The following is a 17,323-nucleotide window of genomic DNA, read 5'->3' on the forward strand; positions in this document are numbered from 1 at the left end:
AAGAAATGTCGGACTTACCCAAATAGCTGGTTTCCTCGGGTCGGATTTGTCCCTTGTTGAGCGTTTTCCAGGGTCCGTCCGTCTTGTACTTAATGGTATAGTACTGAATTAGGTGGTTCCGTTCCACGGGTGCTTGCCAGGTTATCAGGAAACCATTACTGATCTCTGTCACCGTGAGATTCTTCGGAGGACCTGGCTTTGGTCCTGACGATTTAAAATCGTATTAGCTGAGTCGACGACCTTACCGTTCCCAGAGAGATAGAGATAGTCTAGAGTGCTACTCTCGAAGAGGGGGGAGAGAGGGAGACAAAGAGAAAGAGAAAGAGAGACAGAGAGGAGACAGAGAGAAAGAAAGGAGAGAGAGAGAAAAAAGGAAAAGAAGAGACAGCAAGAGAGCAAGAGAGCAAGATAGCAAGAGAGCAAGATAGCAAGAGAGCAAGAGAGCAAGAGAGCAAGAGAGCAAGAGAGCAAGAGAGCAAGAGAGTAAGAGAGCAAGAGAGTAAGAGAGAAAGAGAGAAAGAGAGAAAGAGAGCAAGAGAGCAAGAGAGCAAGAGAGTAAGAGAGAAAGAGAGAAAGAGAGAAAGAGAGAAAGAGAGAAAGAGAGCAAGAGAGAAAGAGAGAAAGAGAGAAAGAGAGAAAGAGAGAAAGAGAGCAAGAGAGAAAGAGAGGGAGCAAAAAAGAGAAAGAAAAAAGAGAGAAAAAAGAGAGAGACAGAGAGAGAGAGAGAGAGAGAGAGAGAGAGAGAGAAGAGAGAATTCTTTCGCGTCTTACCCGCTATCTAGGTAAATCCTGCGACCGCAGAAACTTTTTACCTGTCGTCGATCAAAAGGGAACATCGGAAACCGATAACGAAATAAATTGCGAAGCTGGAGATGAGTATTCCGCGATCCTGAATTCCGATTTACGTTGACGTGCCCCCATTAATTAAGGGAAACAACTCGTTTGTAAATCGCGAGGGAGAACGTATCGAAGCCACGCGAACTAACGGAAGAGAGAATCCTTGGCCAGAAGTTCCTCTCGTTGCTTGAATAATGTTTCAATCAAAAGTTGCTATTATTTTTACCGAGCGATTTACGTCGCTTCAACACCTTTTTCTTTGCTTCTCGATTACTCTTCTCTTGAGACATTCGCAACGTTTCGAGTATGATCGGTGAAAAAATGATACCAGAATTTAATCGCACTGCATTCTATGCAAAAAGTCGCGTGTTATTTCGAACGCGTTTCGAAAGATCGCGTTCCGCGAAAGATTTATTTCAGAATCGCGCAAATTCCGTCCACGCGACCTCAATACGATTTCCTCTGAATTTTGGTTACTCTTTCACGAGATATTACGGACCATTTCGTGAACGATCTGTCAGCGCCGACTGCCCTTAGACAGACAGCGGATCTGCATAAGGTCGTTAGGGATTCCTCGGATACGTCGGCGCGATTCTACCGTTACGGGGGAAACACCGTCGCTACGGGATTGACGTTACGGCCATTAATAAGGCTAACGAATGTATGCCGGAAGCAGTTAGGTCGGTAACATTATACATGCAAGTGGTGACGGCTGAAGATGACCTCACGCGTCTCCGATTCCATCGAGCAGTTGCATCAACATGATTCCACGGTTGGCTGTCGTTTCGGTGCGAACGGCTGGCTAACGTTGCCGCCGAGATTTATTTGTCGCTGTTGCTCTTTCGAAGCAGCGTCTTCTTCTCAATTAAATCGCGTCTGAACGATCCCCATCGGCTAAATTATGCGGCCGATTGCCGCGCGTTCGAGATTCGAATTCTTGTACGTTGCACGAATGTCGGTCGATTTTTAATGGAGACTAGTTTATCGGTAATTATTTTGGAGCATTTTGTGCATATTTGCGAATTCATTTCTCTCGGATAATTTCTTTAGGCATATAAAATGGAATCGGCGAGTGTACGTTGTTGCATTAAATTCTGTTGCATCGAATTCTGTTGCATTAAATTCTGTTGCATTAAATTCTGTTACGTTAAATTCTATTGCATCGAATCCTGTTGCATCGAATTTTGTTGTATTAAATTTTTTTGTATTAAATTCTGTTGCATAGAATTCTATTGCATCGAATTCTGTTGCATCGAATTCTGTTGCATCGAATTCTGTTGCATCGAATTTTGTTGTATTAAATTTTTTTGTATTAAATTCTGTTGCATAGAATTCTATTGCATCGAATTCTGTTGCATCGAATTTTGTTGTATTAAATTCTGTTGCATAGAATTCTATTGCATCGAATTCTGTTGCATCGAATATTGTTTCATCGAATTCCGTTGCATTAAATTCTGTTGCATTAAATTCTGTTGCATTCAATTCTGTTGCATTCAATTCTGATGCATTAAATTCTGTTGCATCGAATTCTATTGCATCGAAATTCTGTTGCATCGAAATTCCGTTACATCAAAATTCTCTTGCATCAAAATTCTGTTGCATCGAAATTCTGTTGCACCAACTTCGTGAACACTGTTTCCTCACTTCATACTTTCAAGGCAAAGAATGATTTTACAGAATCCGAACAACAACTGCATCCGTGCTGATTACGCGATAATAAACGTCACAAAAGAACACACAAATCATAAAAACGACTGCGAAAATATACGAGCGCCTTTTCAATCAGAACGCTCGCGGTAATAATTTAAATCGATGTAATCGCAAACAAATTACCGAATGCAGTTTAAACACGTTCGAACAACTGCGCGTAGCTTCAACAAGTCGGATTTTGTAGTTCTCGAGGAGTAACAGAGTTCGCAAATTGTGCCGTGAAATGAAATCACGAAAAAGCACGAGATTCGGAAAAACGGAGAGCGAGGGAGAGAGAGAGGGGGGGGGTGAGGGGGATAGTGAGAGGGAAGAGACAAAAGGCAGAATAAAATGCAGCGATAGGTAAACGCGAAGCCGCTGCTCTCGTTACGTTGAATTTCCCTGCTCGCAATATTCGCGATTATTTGCGAACGTGGAACAATAGCCCGGCACAATACGATAAATTTTCACGATGGAAAAACATACAGCCGGTCGGGAACGGCCTATATTTCTGCGATCGTTTCTGCGGTATTTACAGTGTCCGTATTTGTTAACTTCATTTCCACGGGCGTGCACGTCGCGTCGAATAAATTGCCGGTTCTCGCACACAGCGGTGGCTCCCCGTTGCACGTAACGCGGCTGCATTAGGGGATGCAAGACCGTGAAAACCGCGGCCGACGGACCGCCTCTGTCTCTTTTCCCGTGTACGCGTGCTGGCCCCCTCCCCGCCCCCGCCTACCCTCGTTCCCATCGAAATATAAATGGTTTCCCGATGGAGGCGGCGGCGGCGGCGGCGGCGACGACGCGCCTGGAAGTAACGCGAATAACAGAAAACCCGGTTATTGTGCCCGCGAAAAGCTTTTCAACGGCGCGCCGTGACGAGTGGCTGCAATTAATTCGCGGCCCGGCCAATGGAAATTCTTCGCCGTCGCCCCCGCCGCTTACGACGGCTCCTCTCCTCTCACTCTCTATTTTTCCGCGTTCGCCGCTCCGACGAGACGCGACATTTCCGGCACGATTATTTCGGACACACGATTATCGTCGACCCTCACGAATCTGGTTCACCCTTATCGACCACGTTACGGGATCCGCGTTCGTCCCACTTCCGACGAATCGATTCATTTTTTTTAACTTATTCCTCGACGCGGTGTCGTTCGGCCGAATTGCTAGCATTTTGTTTTTATCGCGGTTGCTGTTTATATGTCACAGTTTCTTTTCTTTTTTTTTACAGTCGTAAGGACTAGAAGGTCTTCGAATATCTGTGATTTGTACGATATAAATTATTCATATATTTATTTTTAAAATCAGTCTCTAAAGAGTGGACGGACATTCGTACTTAATAAAATATCAATTATATTTATTTAAGATTTAAAAATAAAGATATAGAAATAGCAAGACGAATGACAGACAAGAAGTCATAACTCTAGGCTAAAATTTTTATCCAGAATACAATTTTTAAAAGTATGATTCTCGATCACATCGAATTCTGTTGCATCGAATTCTGCTGCATCGAATTCTGTTGCATCGAATTCTGTTGCATTAAATTCTGTTGCATCGAATTCTGTTGCGTTAAATTTTGTTGCATCGAATTTCGTTACATCGAATTCTGTTGCATCGAAATAACAGAACAATCGATCGATGACAATTAACATTGAAACTACATCGTCCTACTCAAATAATAATAAAATTAAAACAATGTCAATCGTCCTAATATTTCACTTGTCTGACCACAGGATCATCTAATCCACTTAACCGATCGCTTCAAAGTACCCATCCTACATGTCCTACTACAGATTGACCCTATTCCACTTGTCGTACTGCAGATTGTCCTTAATCTACTTGTCTTGCCATTCATCACTTCTATCTCACTTGTCCAGCCTTATTATCTCCCTAATCTACTAGTCTCGTTAGTATAATGGCCCTAAGCTACTTGCTGGAACATACATGCTGTACTTATTCCATTTGTCCGACCAATCTACCATGCTTACTCTACTTATCCAACCATAAACCATTTCTACTCCATTTGTCTGATAAAAAGAACACGTCCCTAATCTACTTGTCTTGTCCTAGGTTATTCCTGTTCCACTTATGTTTCCCTTGCGACGGACGTTCTCTACTTGTCTGACCAGGATGTGTACTTGCTTCACTTGTCTGATCAGATTGGGTACTTATTCTACTTGTCTGACCAGAATTATTCTACTTGTCTGACCAGAACGAGTATTTATTCTACTTGTCTGACTAGAACGAGTATTTATTCCACTTGTCTGATCAGAATCAGTACTTATTCTACTTGACCGACCAGGGCGATGAGTATTTATTCTACTTGTCTGACCAGGACTACGAGTACTTACTCTACTTGTCTGACCAGGACTACGAGTACTTACTCTACTTGTCTGACCAGAACGAGTACTCATTCTACTTGTCTGACTAAGACGACGACTACTAATTCTACTTGTCTAACCAAGACGACGAGTACATATTCTACTTGACTGATCAGAACAACTATTACTTACTCTACTTGTCTGACCAGAACAACTACTTATTCTACTTGCCTGACCAGAACAACTACTTATTCTACTTGCCTGACCAGAACGACGCGTACTTATTCTACTCGCCCGACCAGAACTGGTACTCATTCTACTCGTCCGACCGTAAACCACTCTCGACTAATTTCCCCGTTAAAATCTCTCGCTCCAATTCCATCGGCCTCCGCCAACGACTGTACTTATCCAACCATTAGCGAGCGACAATATTTAATTACAAATGAAAATTTCGTACGCGCTCGGTGTTTCCCGTTCCGCGATTATATATCGGCTGCGTCCCGCTTTCGTTATATTAACACTATTATTCTAAACACGCGAACCCTGTCGTTTTAATTCCCCGACAAACACTCCGGGGCTGGATGGTGCTCGAAGCATCGGCGCGGATTGCCTTGTTCGCACGAGGTTCAGTCTCACGGCTACAAAAGCTTCGACGCCGTCGCCGTTCTCCCTCCTCCCCCATCCCTCCCCGATTCATTACCGATTCGATGTTTTTCCGTAGCTCTGCGGCTTTCCGTCGGAACGAGCCGTCGAATATCGCGAATAAAATCGCGTGTCGAATTAATGGATGCGAGACCGCGCGAACGCGGCGTTATTTAACACCCGAGCCACGTACCTCGGCGCACGAAATTTCGAAATCATTGCACCGGGGGGCGGCTCTACGAGAGAGAGAGGGAGAGAGAGCTTCGGTCGGCGCTTTCTTTTCCCGGCAGCTCGCAAAACCTCGATGGAATCGGGACTACTCTGCTCTACGGGTCGAGTGTTTCCAATTAACTGGCTAAAGTTTCGCAACTACCGCGGAACGACTCTGCTGCGTTCGCATCGCGGTATCGCCGCTGTTACAAACGAAAGCTTCACCTCCTCCTCCTCCTCCTCCTCCTCCTTCTCCACCGTCCTGCAATATTAATTCCTTTCGAGTCGATGGAAAATTCGAACTCGATAGCCGATCATTGGATTAAACGTTGGCGTACGGTGGATATTAATGGTCTTTCGCTGGATGCGTTATTGTTAATGATCGAGGAAGACGAAATAACGTAACTTCGAAAGATATCGTATGGTGTTAATTAGTAATGAAATTCGGAAAGAAATGAGGACAGAAATTAGGAAAGAAATGAGGAGAGAAATTAGTAGAAAAGAATATCGATGAAGGGATTCGTTTCTGCAAATGTAATGAACATGGGTGATTTGCGGAGAGGGTGACACTCTGTCCTTGAATATTTAAACGCTTCTACGTTTGTTTGATCAATTGTCGAATGAGAAATTAAAGAATAATATGAACGAATAAAATTGATGAATAAAACTGATGGTCGCAAATCAACGATGTTAATCACAAATGAATTACGAACATTGCAAATGAACTGAGAAGATCACAAATAAATTATGAAGGCCACAAATAAATTATAGAAGTCACAAATAAATTATAGAAGTTACAAATAAATTATAGAAGTCACAAATAAATTATAGAAGTCACAAATAAATTATAGAAGTCACAAATAAATTATAGAAGTTACAAATAAATTATAGAAGTCACAAATAAATTATGAAAGTTACAAACGAATTATGAAAATCACAAATGAGTTACGAAAATTACAAATGAACTGAGAAAGTTACAAATGAATTATGAAAATGACAAACTAATTGTCAAAATCACAAACTAATTGTTAAAATCACAAACTAACTGTTAAAATCACAAACTAATTATTAAAATCATAGATTAATTATTAAAGTCACGAATAAATTACGAAAATTGCGAATGAACTACGAAAATCACAAACGAATTACGCTGATCAAAAATGAATTATGAATAATTACAGATGAATAACAAAAATCACAAACGAATTACGAAAATTGTAAATGAACTACAAAAATTACAAACGATGCAAAACAAAACAAATGCGAAAAAAATGATACCTTTGGGGCGCATGATCGGCGGGTAGACAGGGTTGCCTGTTGAATCGGTCGGTAGGACAAGGGTATTATAATCTAAGATGTCTGAAACGAGAGAAAACAAACGAAAAACGGCGATGTGAGAAACTCTGCTGAGGAAATATATCGTTGGATGGGGCGGGTGTGTCGGGGATAGCCGTGGGCGGTGGGTGCGCGCCCTCCTGCCGGGTGTCGTAATAACGGGTCGCAGGGAGACCCGTTGGACGGTACCACCGTAGGAGATCCTCGCGAATCCGATCCACCGGAATTCTCGTTAAGCTGGCTGTAATCGCGTTACTCGAGGCAGGCTAACGAGTTTCGAGGCCGGTGATGCGTGGCCAGGCGACGGATGGAGCACGGAAAAAAGCCCAGAAATGGAAGCGCGGGGAAAAGAAGTACCGTCGATGGAACATGTGCTGTATATGTATACACTCCGGCACACCTAAGTGTTAGAACACGTCGGCCGAGGGAGATCGGAATTTTTAACGATTTAGAACTATTTTGTTTGCGATCGATGTTGGGAATTTTAGATCGTGGTCTTTTCTTTATGGTGGAATAAATCTTGAGAAATCCAAGACAAAGGATTTTTATCGTGGACGAGAAGCTCTGTGGATATTGATTATATTTAGATTATATTTATTTTTAGGCGATGATTCGTCATTATTTTCGACAAATGTCTGCGCGCGCGCGATCTGTATAATTATTGTATTGTTATATTTTATTTTTAATCGTCTATGTGTTATTATACTTTTGGGGCAGTTGCAAGAAATACTAGTTCAGTGATCTTAATTCTGGACGAGTATCTGCATAATCTGTTTAATTATTGTGCCATTATATTTTATTTTTAATCGTCTATATCTATTTTTAATCATTTTATTATACTTTTTATACGGCGTATCAGAAATTATAAGTTGAACGATTTTGATTCTGGATGAACGTCTGCGCGACCTGTCTAATTATTATATTATTATATTTCATTTTTAATCGTCTCTCTATATTTATTTTTAATCATTTTATTACATTTACAAGGCAGTGTATAAAAAATTATAAGCTTAGTGTTTTTAATTCTGAACGAAGATCCGCGTGATCTGTCCAACAATTATTTCTCTTTGGGACCGTCTTAATAAAAAAGAAGAAGCCGAATGATTTTCAATGACATCATATTTCCAGATCGCTTCTGAGAATTTTTTGTCCAATTGTTTCAGTCTAACGGAATTTCGCAAAAATCGGCGCACGGAGAAATCGCTATCCGAAGCGCGACAGAGGCGTGCGGAAATATCCTGTAAAAATGAAGGGTTCACGGTTTGTTAGCGGCCTCTGACCCTGACGGGTTATTAATATGGAAATGCCGCGAAAATGGGCCACGTTCCGCGATCTCGCGGGATTACTCGGCCGGCACAGCTGTACTGAATCAAGATTCACCGGGATCGAGATTTACGACGGTGGCCCGGGGGGTGAGTGGAGGGATCGGTAGGCTCGCATCGGGACCGGATAAAAAGCCGCGGCGCGCGGGTCTGCTTGCAGGAAAAATCGAGGGAGCGCGCGCGCGCGCGCGTGTACAAATGGAGGGCAATGAACCGGCGGATTCGAGGGAAGGAAATAAAAGCGGAAACAGAATGAACGGCTCGATGGGTTTCCCGATACGATAAGTCGCCGCGGAAGTCTTCGTTCTCTCTTTCTCTCCCCCAGCCTTCTTCCTCTCCCACTTTCTCTATCTCTCTGTCTCTCTCGGCTCTCCAGGCTCTCCTCTCTCCTTGCGTTCCTCTCGATTCCCTCGACGGAGAGCTTCGCGCGACTTCGAAACTCTCCACGGAATCGTCGCGGCCACGATCCGGACTGAAAAACTCGCGAAATGTTCGACAAATCGAGGGCTACTTTAATTCTCTATTGTCGGCAAAAATTAGATCAATGCGACTCGGGCGATATTTTAGCTGGAGCGGCTGCTCGACGTTGAACTTCGCGAACGCGAAATAATTTCACTTCGGGAGAATCTGTTCGCGGCTCCCACGACGCGTTTCCTCGTCGCGGACGCGACACGATCTTTCCTTTTTCCGTGATAAAAAGAGCGCCATTTTTCCGACAGGACGGCACACTTTTTTTCGTTCGCAATCCCGAGAAGAACGAGCACGCGGAAGATAAAAAACCAAACGGTAACACAGGAGGCACCGGTGAAACGAACTTTGGTTATCGATCGTTTCTTTTCCATTGTTTTATCATCTCGGCCATGAGCTGCGCGAAAACGTTCCCGAGGTTCCTCGTTCCGGACCGCTTCTCCGCGGGATCCATAGAAAAGACCAACGGATCCCGGACATCTTTACGGAGCGACGTTCGAAACGTCGCTCTTTGTTAGACCGGACGGTTTTATGCTCGATCGTTCCTTTGATTCCCGGCCGAACCACGGGTCTCTTTGTCCCGGCGCTCGAGTTGTTTCTCAATGCTTCCGATATATGTATGTATATACATATATTTATGCGAAGATTGTGTGTTTTGGTTAACTATTCTATTTATTGTTAAACAAGGACGCACACAAAATACAATACGAAAAGACGGTAAAACAATGTACAATCGTTCTCGTAATCATATGCCGAAGAAGCCGTGAACCGTGTACGTAAGCCGTGTTCGTTATAACATAATCCCGTATCGAAAATCGTGATCGTGATCGTGATTGTGATCGTAGACGTGTTCGTGAATCGTAATCGTATTCGTGAGCGTGATCGAAAAATTGCGTGTCGACGTTCATCGCGTTTTTTAAGCCCCCCCCCCAACCCCAGAGCCCTGCGAGCGCATCCCTTTATTGGTGCGTTGTGATATATAGATCGCGATATATAGATCGGGATATATAGATCGCGAAGCTTAGATCACAAAGCTTAGATCACGATGTATAGATTGCGAAGCTTAAATCGCGAAGCTTAAATCGCGAAGCTTAGATCACGATGTATAAATCGTGATATATAGATCGCGAAACTTAGATCGCGAAGCTTAGATCGCGAAGCTTAGATCGCGAAGCTTAGATCGCGAACCTTAGATCGCGAAGCTTAGATCGCGAATCTTATATCGCAAAGCTTAGATCGCGACCTTTAAATCGCGATACTTAGATCGCGAACCATAGATCGCGAACCATAGATCGCGAATCTTAAATCGTGAACCTTAGATCGCGAATTTTAAATCGCGAACCTTAGATCGCGATGCTTAGATGCTGTGATTTCGGAGGTCATTAACCTTCGACTCCTACATATAAACGTATATATATTTTCTCCTTTCTGTTTCCCCCTCAAAGCGCTCGCTCCCCCCGGATCGAGATCGAGATCGAGATTAATTCGCTATGATATCCTTGTCGATCGGCTTACCGCTTTGATCCGTCGCCGCAGCTTGACCGGCGCTCGATGATGGTGTTCCCGAGTGTGTCAGTGCCACGTCTTCGAGAACCGAGGGGGACAGAGGGCAGCATTCGCATAAGGGAGTCGTACGTTAGTAGATTATGGTCGTTTGCTACGAAGTACGCAACGACGCGGGATCGAGAATTCCGGAATTTTGTGCGATCGGAGCCTCGACAGACTCTTCTCGTGCGGTCTCGTTCGTCGAAACTCTGTTCGATAACGCGAATCCGAAAAATTCGCTGACACTGATCTGCGATCATTTCGACCGGTATTTCACCGTATTTCTGCTATATTTTAATCGATTAATAATTAGACCGCGGATCTTCATGGAAACAAGAACAGATTTCTTGCGATCGGATAATCTCGTCTGATGAAACGCAGGATGATAATACAATTAATTTGTACAAACGCCAACGTAACGCGAATTAACATAAATTGCCTAGATAAAAGTACACGATACAATTTATTCAAATTTTTCGCAATTTTTTATAACACCGTGTGCATGAATAAAGAAATCTATTCGACAATTTTTAAACGAAAGCAGCTTAGCTTCGCGTTGCTTCAATAATTATGAAATAAAAAATGCAAAACCGGTCGTTTGACTGGCGATGGTAGATTTAACGTTTCGAGATGCACGTTCGAGTGCATTCTTGACAGCTGCATATATTATCACGAATGCATCAAGATCCGCAGTCTATTTTATGATAAATATAAATAAATGTATATAAACGTAAATAAACGTATATAAATGTAAAAATAGTACGTTTTAACAGAAACAAGTATTTGTTATCTTAAAGCGGACTGTTCTAGCTTTAATTTCAGCCCACTGTAATTACAAAATTCCCGTCGGAACGCGATTTGCAACGCGTTTTGTTGGCCGCGGATTGCGATTTAGTGACCGAAGATTTTCAGAAGCAGCCGCCGCCCGAAATAAGATAAAGCTTTGGCTGCTTCGCAAGGTAAGATACAGCAGCGATTGTTACCAAGTGTCCTGATGGTAATCACTTTGCTCAGCATCCCATCGCCCAGGGCGTTCTTCCCGATCACCTGGAACTCGTACAGCGTGCCTGGTATCAGTCTGTTGATCGTCACCGTTGTGCTGCCCGAGGGTGTCACCGGGATCGTCTCCCAATCCGACGTACCCGATTCTCTGTACCTGTGTGTCGCAAAGGAAATTCGTTTTTAGAACTTTCGTCCACTTTGTAATCCTTCGTTCGAGAACTATGGATCGTAATTTAACCTTGACATAACCTTGCCAAAGGTCACTTTACGATCCTGCGGTACTTCAACCTGGTGTACATCAGTCCGCCGAATGGGCCATAACTTTGCAATAACTACATATTTTTAAATAAAAAAAAATGTAATCCTTCCTGAAACAACCTATTTTAATACCTGAATACAGATTTTGAATAAACTTGTTCAGTTTCAGAGAGAAAAATTGCCGAATGTCACTTTGCGATCTTGCGGAATTTCTCAACCTGGTGTACATCAACCCGTCAAATGGCTATAACTTTGCAACAGCTACATATTTTCAGATAAAAAAAATACACATCTCTTCCCAAAACAACCTATTTTAACACCTGAATACAGATTTTGAATAAACTTGTACAGTTTCGAACAGAAAAATTGCCGAAAGTCACTTCGCGATCCTGCTTCTTATCAGCTTACTGTGTTTCAGTCTGCTCTATGACCACTTAGGTTAATTTTTACCATAATGCGGCGACCGAGAATGTTACCAAGGAGTCTCCAGTGACCGGCCAGCACGTCTTACCAAATGGTATAGTCCTGCTTGTAGTCAGGTCCTCCGGAGTAGCCCGCAAGCCACGTCAACGTGACGGAGAACTCGGTCGCAGTCCCAGAAACGTTGTAAGGCGCGTGGGGTTGGGTCCCCTCGACGATCAGCTGCGTGGAAGCCGAAATGGTGGCCACTTCATTGGACGCGATGCATTGGTAGAACCCAAAGTCCGATCGTCGTAGGCTCTCGATCGTCAAATTACCGCCGACGAACTTGGCCCGATTGCTTTCGATGGACGCGCCGTCTCTCTGCGCAATTAAATCACGATGCAACGTGAGCCCGACCGTTAAACTGATAACGAGCCGAAGAGAAGCACACGCTCTCTCTCCCTCTCGCTTCATCGATGGACGCGTGCCTTGGAATTAAACCGTGCAATTTAAATCGCTCGTTAATCGATCGCTCGGCGAAACTCTTCCCGGCCGAGCGCGAAACGAGCGTGAAACGATCGCGGGTATCACTCGAATTTCAATGAATTAGAGATCGGTTCTGGGATTGAACGCAGGCAGACTCGTCGCTCCGGAGATCCGTCGACGAGGATTCCCAAGATCCTCTAATTCGTTCCTCGATAGTGTTCGAAGTTTCCGAGTTGCTTGAGGACCGAACTCTCCGATCATGCCTTTCTTTGAAAAATCGTAATTCGTGCAGCATCACGAATATCGACGCGAAACAAACGGCATCGTGCGCACGAAAGTCGAAAGTTTCAAGAAAAAAATATCGCGCATCGACACGCCTCTCTCAATTCTATCAAAAAAAATATGAATCGATCAACGTACAGCATCGTCCGCGTTCCTAAGTTCGACGATCGAAAATATTGTTTATAAAAATGTTCTAAATACGATATTCGATGTTATAATTTTTGAACGAAACTGTCATCTTTTGCGCACAAAATGGCGGTGGTTTCGCATCGATATCTGCAGTAGTGGCCGAGTTATGATTTTTCGAATGTACCCTTGAATTTTCAACCCTTGCGAATCTGAGAAGCTTGAACCTCGCCGAGGAACGAAATAAATCTTGGATCATTGAATCATTGGATCATTGGATCATTGGATCATTGGATCATTGGATGATCGGAGGACGTCGAATACTAGCGATTATTGCTAAGCTACCCTGTGCCACTGGATCGAAGGTTTCTGCGTGCCCTCCGCCTCCTGAGCGTCGCAGTGCATCTCGACCATCTCGCCGACCTTCTTCTGATAAATCGGTTCCGGCTCGAGGGTGAACACCGGAGGGTTTCGCACCAGAACCTCCATGGGACCGGAGCTGCCCTGCGTGCCTTGCGCGTTATAAGGCGTGCAGGTGTATCTGCCCTGATGGTTCTCGTTCACCCTGGTGAACAGCAGCGAGCCGTTGTTCATCACCACGATGTCCTTCGTTTGATACGGCTCCAGCAGCCGCTTGTCCTTCGTCCACGTCACGTACTGCAGCGGCGGGTTCGCTTTTATGTAACACTGCACCACCCCCGCAAGACGGAACGGCAGGTACTGGACCGTGGGTGTGAACGTCACCTTAGCTGGATCTGCAATAATTAATTAACATTGTTAATCAAAGTTCGAAAAGCTGCGTCGTTTCGTTGGAAACCATTTCACTCGGCCCTCTTTCGAAGCACCGTAAAACCGCGAGGAAAAATCGCAGATTCGATTTTGAGGAGGCATTTTACAGGGGAGGCTTTCCTCTGCAAGATAGCGTCGAGGCGGATACGAAAGAAAATTTGTCGAGCTCGATAGAGCCGGGCGAAATCGTAGAATTTCTGAGTAGAAATATCAGCAGCCACTGAAATCAGTGAGGGATGAATCTTTGTTTTACAGCAGTAAGAAGTAGAATTGGGAAAATGAGTTTGGTAGTGTGAAAGTAGAAACTTCACCCTTTAAAACGAGTATAGATGGGATACTGTATGATTTTTTCTACAAGAAATTGCAGGAGTTCCAAAATCACCAAGTTTTCGATTACAGTGAAGTTTCAAAATTTCGAAGAAGCTAATCTTAGCTTCTCACTCCGTTCTGTTTCTCTCTAAAAAAATGCCGAGTACGATGGCATAAAAGTAGACACTTCACCCTTTAAAACTAGCATAGATAGGACATCGTACGATTTTTTTTACAAGAAATTGCAGAAGTTCCAAGATCACCAAGTTTTCGATTACAGTGAATTTGCAAAATTTCGAAGAAGCTAATCTTAGCTTCTCATCATCGCGTTTCACATCATCGTTCCGCTCTCTAAAAAAATGTCGAGTAGGACAAGGTCAAAGTAAACACTTCACTCTTTACTGGAATGCTCTACGATTTTTTTGAACAAAGTTATAGAGGTCCAAAAATTGCTAATTCTTCGATTCTATTTTTCAGTGATTCAGCGATCATGACGTGACAATTTGGTGAATCTTCACTTTTACGAAGTAGCATAAATATCGAAAAAATTATGTCAGGTTATCATAGGTCCCTGGAAAGGGGTATCGGAGTTTGCGACCGCTACATTTGTCGTTAACAAAGATTAAATAATCGAGCAATACGAATCACTGAGTACTCACATTCCACGTTGAGATAAGCGCTGGCGCTCTGCGGATCGCCGATGCCGTTGGTCACTTCGCAGAGATATTGGCCGGAATCGTCAGCGCTTACAGGGTTGATCACGAGGCTCCCGTCGGCCTTGATCGACACCCTCGTGTCCAACGCCGAGACCTCCCTGACCGGCGCACCCTCTCGGAACCAGCGCACTGTCACGTTCCCAGGTAGAGCCTTCGCCTCGCAGGAGAACTGCACCTTCTCGCCCTCCAGCTTCGTCTGGTTCGTCGGGGGAATGGTGATCACTGCTCCACCTGCGATTCGTTAATCATAGATCGTCAATTCCTCGTCGATTACCATAAATCGTTTTAGCCATAAATCCGATACGAAGTTCGGACGGAAAAATTGTGAGGACACGGAAAATAGCGGGAAACATTTACAGTAAATTCTCCCTAATTGACGCTCAGATTGACGGATGAATTGACGGATTAATTGATGGATTAATTGGCGGATTAATTGACGAATTAATTGATGGATTAATTGATGGATTAATTGACGGATGAATTGACGAATTAATTGACGGATGAATTGACGAATTAATTGACGGATGAATTGATGAATTAATTGACGGATGAATTGACGAATTAATTCACGAATTAATTGACAAATTAATTGCCCGATTAATTAACGGATGAATTGACGGATGAATTGACGGATGAATTGACGGATGAATTGACGGATGAATTGACGGATGAATTGCCGGATGAATTGGCGGATGAATTAACAAATTAATTGACGGATTAATTGACGCACAATCTGAGCGTCAATTCGAGAGAATTCGCAGTTCTCGTTGTCATTTGAACCACGGTCCGACGAGCAGAAGTCCTTGAAGAAGCAGGCTAGCCTAACGGAGCGTCGTTAGAGCATCGACGAGAGTAATCGACGGCTAACTAACCGCGTCACGGACCTGTCGACGTCGCTCGTCTCTCGTCGCCGATGCCGGAAATATGCCGGCCAACCAATATCCTGACCGAAACTCGATGGACCCGCTGGAAGCTTTTAACTGGAACGACGCCGACGCCGACGCTCCAGCGCGAGAACGCGCGCCCGAAACGAGATTCCATCGTTCGACCGTTAGCATTGTCACCGTCGCCGTTACGCAACACGAAAACTAGCTCCCGGACGACGTCGATGGCTAAATAAATGGACACCGTGTGACAGAGACCCGCCGTTTAACCGAACGACGACGATCGAAAGGATCGACGATTCCCCCTCCGTCGCGTTGCCCTTCGCGTCGCAATCGAGACCTCGACATTTTTTCCCACGGAATCCGAGTTTGCACTGCATCGAATTGCAGTTGCAATTATTGGACTGCAATGAAACAGTTGATTTTTTTTTCCTTTTATGGAAATTATTATTGTAGATATCGAAGCATTAATTGACCGAGTATATTTGACTGATTAAGTTAAGTAGATAAAGAAATGTGTTGGCAAGAAAATTAAAAAATAAAACAGATAGTTCTAATGTTGTTAATATTTCAAATTAATATTTGGAATTTATATTTAGAATTAATATTTAAAATTAATACCTAAAATTAATATTTAGAATTCTGGTAAAAGCAAAATAATCAATCGAACGAAAACGAAGAGAATTAAAATCGTGAAATGTTAGCCGAGTAAATAATTGATTTCTACAAATTATTACTACTAATTATAATCTGTACCTTCGCCGAGGATTTCAGCGAAGACCAAATGATTTTTCTTAATAATTTAGCGAAGCTTTCGGTGCACATCTCGTATCGACTGAGTGCAAGGGAAGACGACGGGGGAGTGGGAGAACAACGGCCGAGGAGAATGGAGTGTCTTTAGAGCAGGAGGATGGGCGGAGGATGGCCCCGGACACTCGGGAAGAGCCGCCTTTTACTCGGACGACTTTTCGCAGCGAGTCTTCGTAAAAAGGATCAACAGGGTGCATTATATTCTCGTCGATATCCAAGAGGACTCTCTCTCTCACGACCGCACTCGAAGAATTTTAAAACTTGCGACTTTCGAGAGGGGGGCGACGACCGATGGAAGAGGACGGTGGGACGGGTGGTTGGTTTCTCGTCGCGGGATGGGCGAATACCTTGACGTATAATGGGTGGAGATCGATCACCGCCGACAAAAGACCGAACTTCTTCCCCGGGATCCGCCAGTATTTTCTGCAATCCGATCTATCGTCACTCGTCGGGAATTAAGGCGGCTCTCGCGGTCCCGTGGGAACGGCCATCTTCTCGATTTAGGAACTTTTATATACCGGATGGTTCGTCCCAAGTAGTCGCTCGAGTACCACAGTCGCATTCACGCGAAACGACGCGCTGTCCCGGGACTTTTAACGTTGCCCCGAAAAAGGCCGTGAAGCCATTTTTTTCCACTCTTGACAGGCGACCGAAAATTTCGGGAAAATTGCACGACGTAACGCAATCGTGTGCCTGTTGTTTGCAATTTGCTCCGTTCGGATAGCTCACGTGGCAATCGAGAAACATGCTTACGAAGTTAGGGGTTCACCCTGTTCTCAGATCTCGACGTCAAAATCCAGTCTTAAAACACCATTTTTTTTCTACCTTTCAGAGCCGATCGAAAATTTTGGTAAAATTATAAGAGATAGAGTAAACATATAGCTATTATT

General features: G+C 43.8%; 1 protein-coding gene across 8 annotated transcripts in view; it reads right to left on the bottom strand.

Annotated features, from left to right (window-relative positions):
- Positions 1 to 17,323, bottom strand: part of LOC117227160 (protein turtle) — a 142,064-nt gene that overhangs the window by 26,803 nt on the left and 97,938 nt on the right. For 7 of the 8 annotated variants that reach the window (XM_076518498.1, XM_076518497.1, XM_076518495.1 and 4 more), the window contains 6 exons: positions 14,683 to 14,970; positions 13,271 to 13,680; positions 12,141 to 12,412; positions 11,353 to 11,525; positions 6,978 to 7,058; positions 19 to 204 (listed from right to left, as the gene is read on the bottom strand). In XM_076518498.1, coding sequence (XP_076374613.1) covers positions 19 to 204; positions 6,978 to 7,058; positions 11,353 to 11,525; positions 12,141 to 12,412; positions 13,271 to 13,680; positions 14,683 to 14,970 — 1,410 coding nt within the window. Of the gene's footprint in view, positions 1 to 18; positions 205 to 6,977; positions 7,059 to 10,339; positions 10,409 to 11,352; positions 11,526 to 12,140; positions 12,413 to 13,270; positions 13,681 to 14,682; positions 14,971 to 17,323 lie in introns of all 8 variants that reach the window. The other variant, XM_076518494.1, reaches the window with a different exon arrangement.

This window comes from Megalopta genalis, chromosome 2 (genome assembly GCF_051020955.1).
Source record: "Megalopta genalis isolate 19385.01 chromosome 2, iyMegGena1_principal, whole genome shotgun sequence".
Taxonomy (NCBI): domain Eukaryota; kingdom Metazoa; phylum Arthropoda; class Insecta; order Hymenoptera; family Halictidae; genus Megalopta; species Megalopta genalis.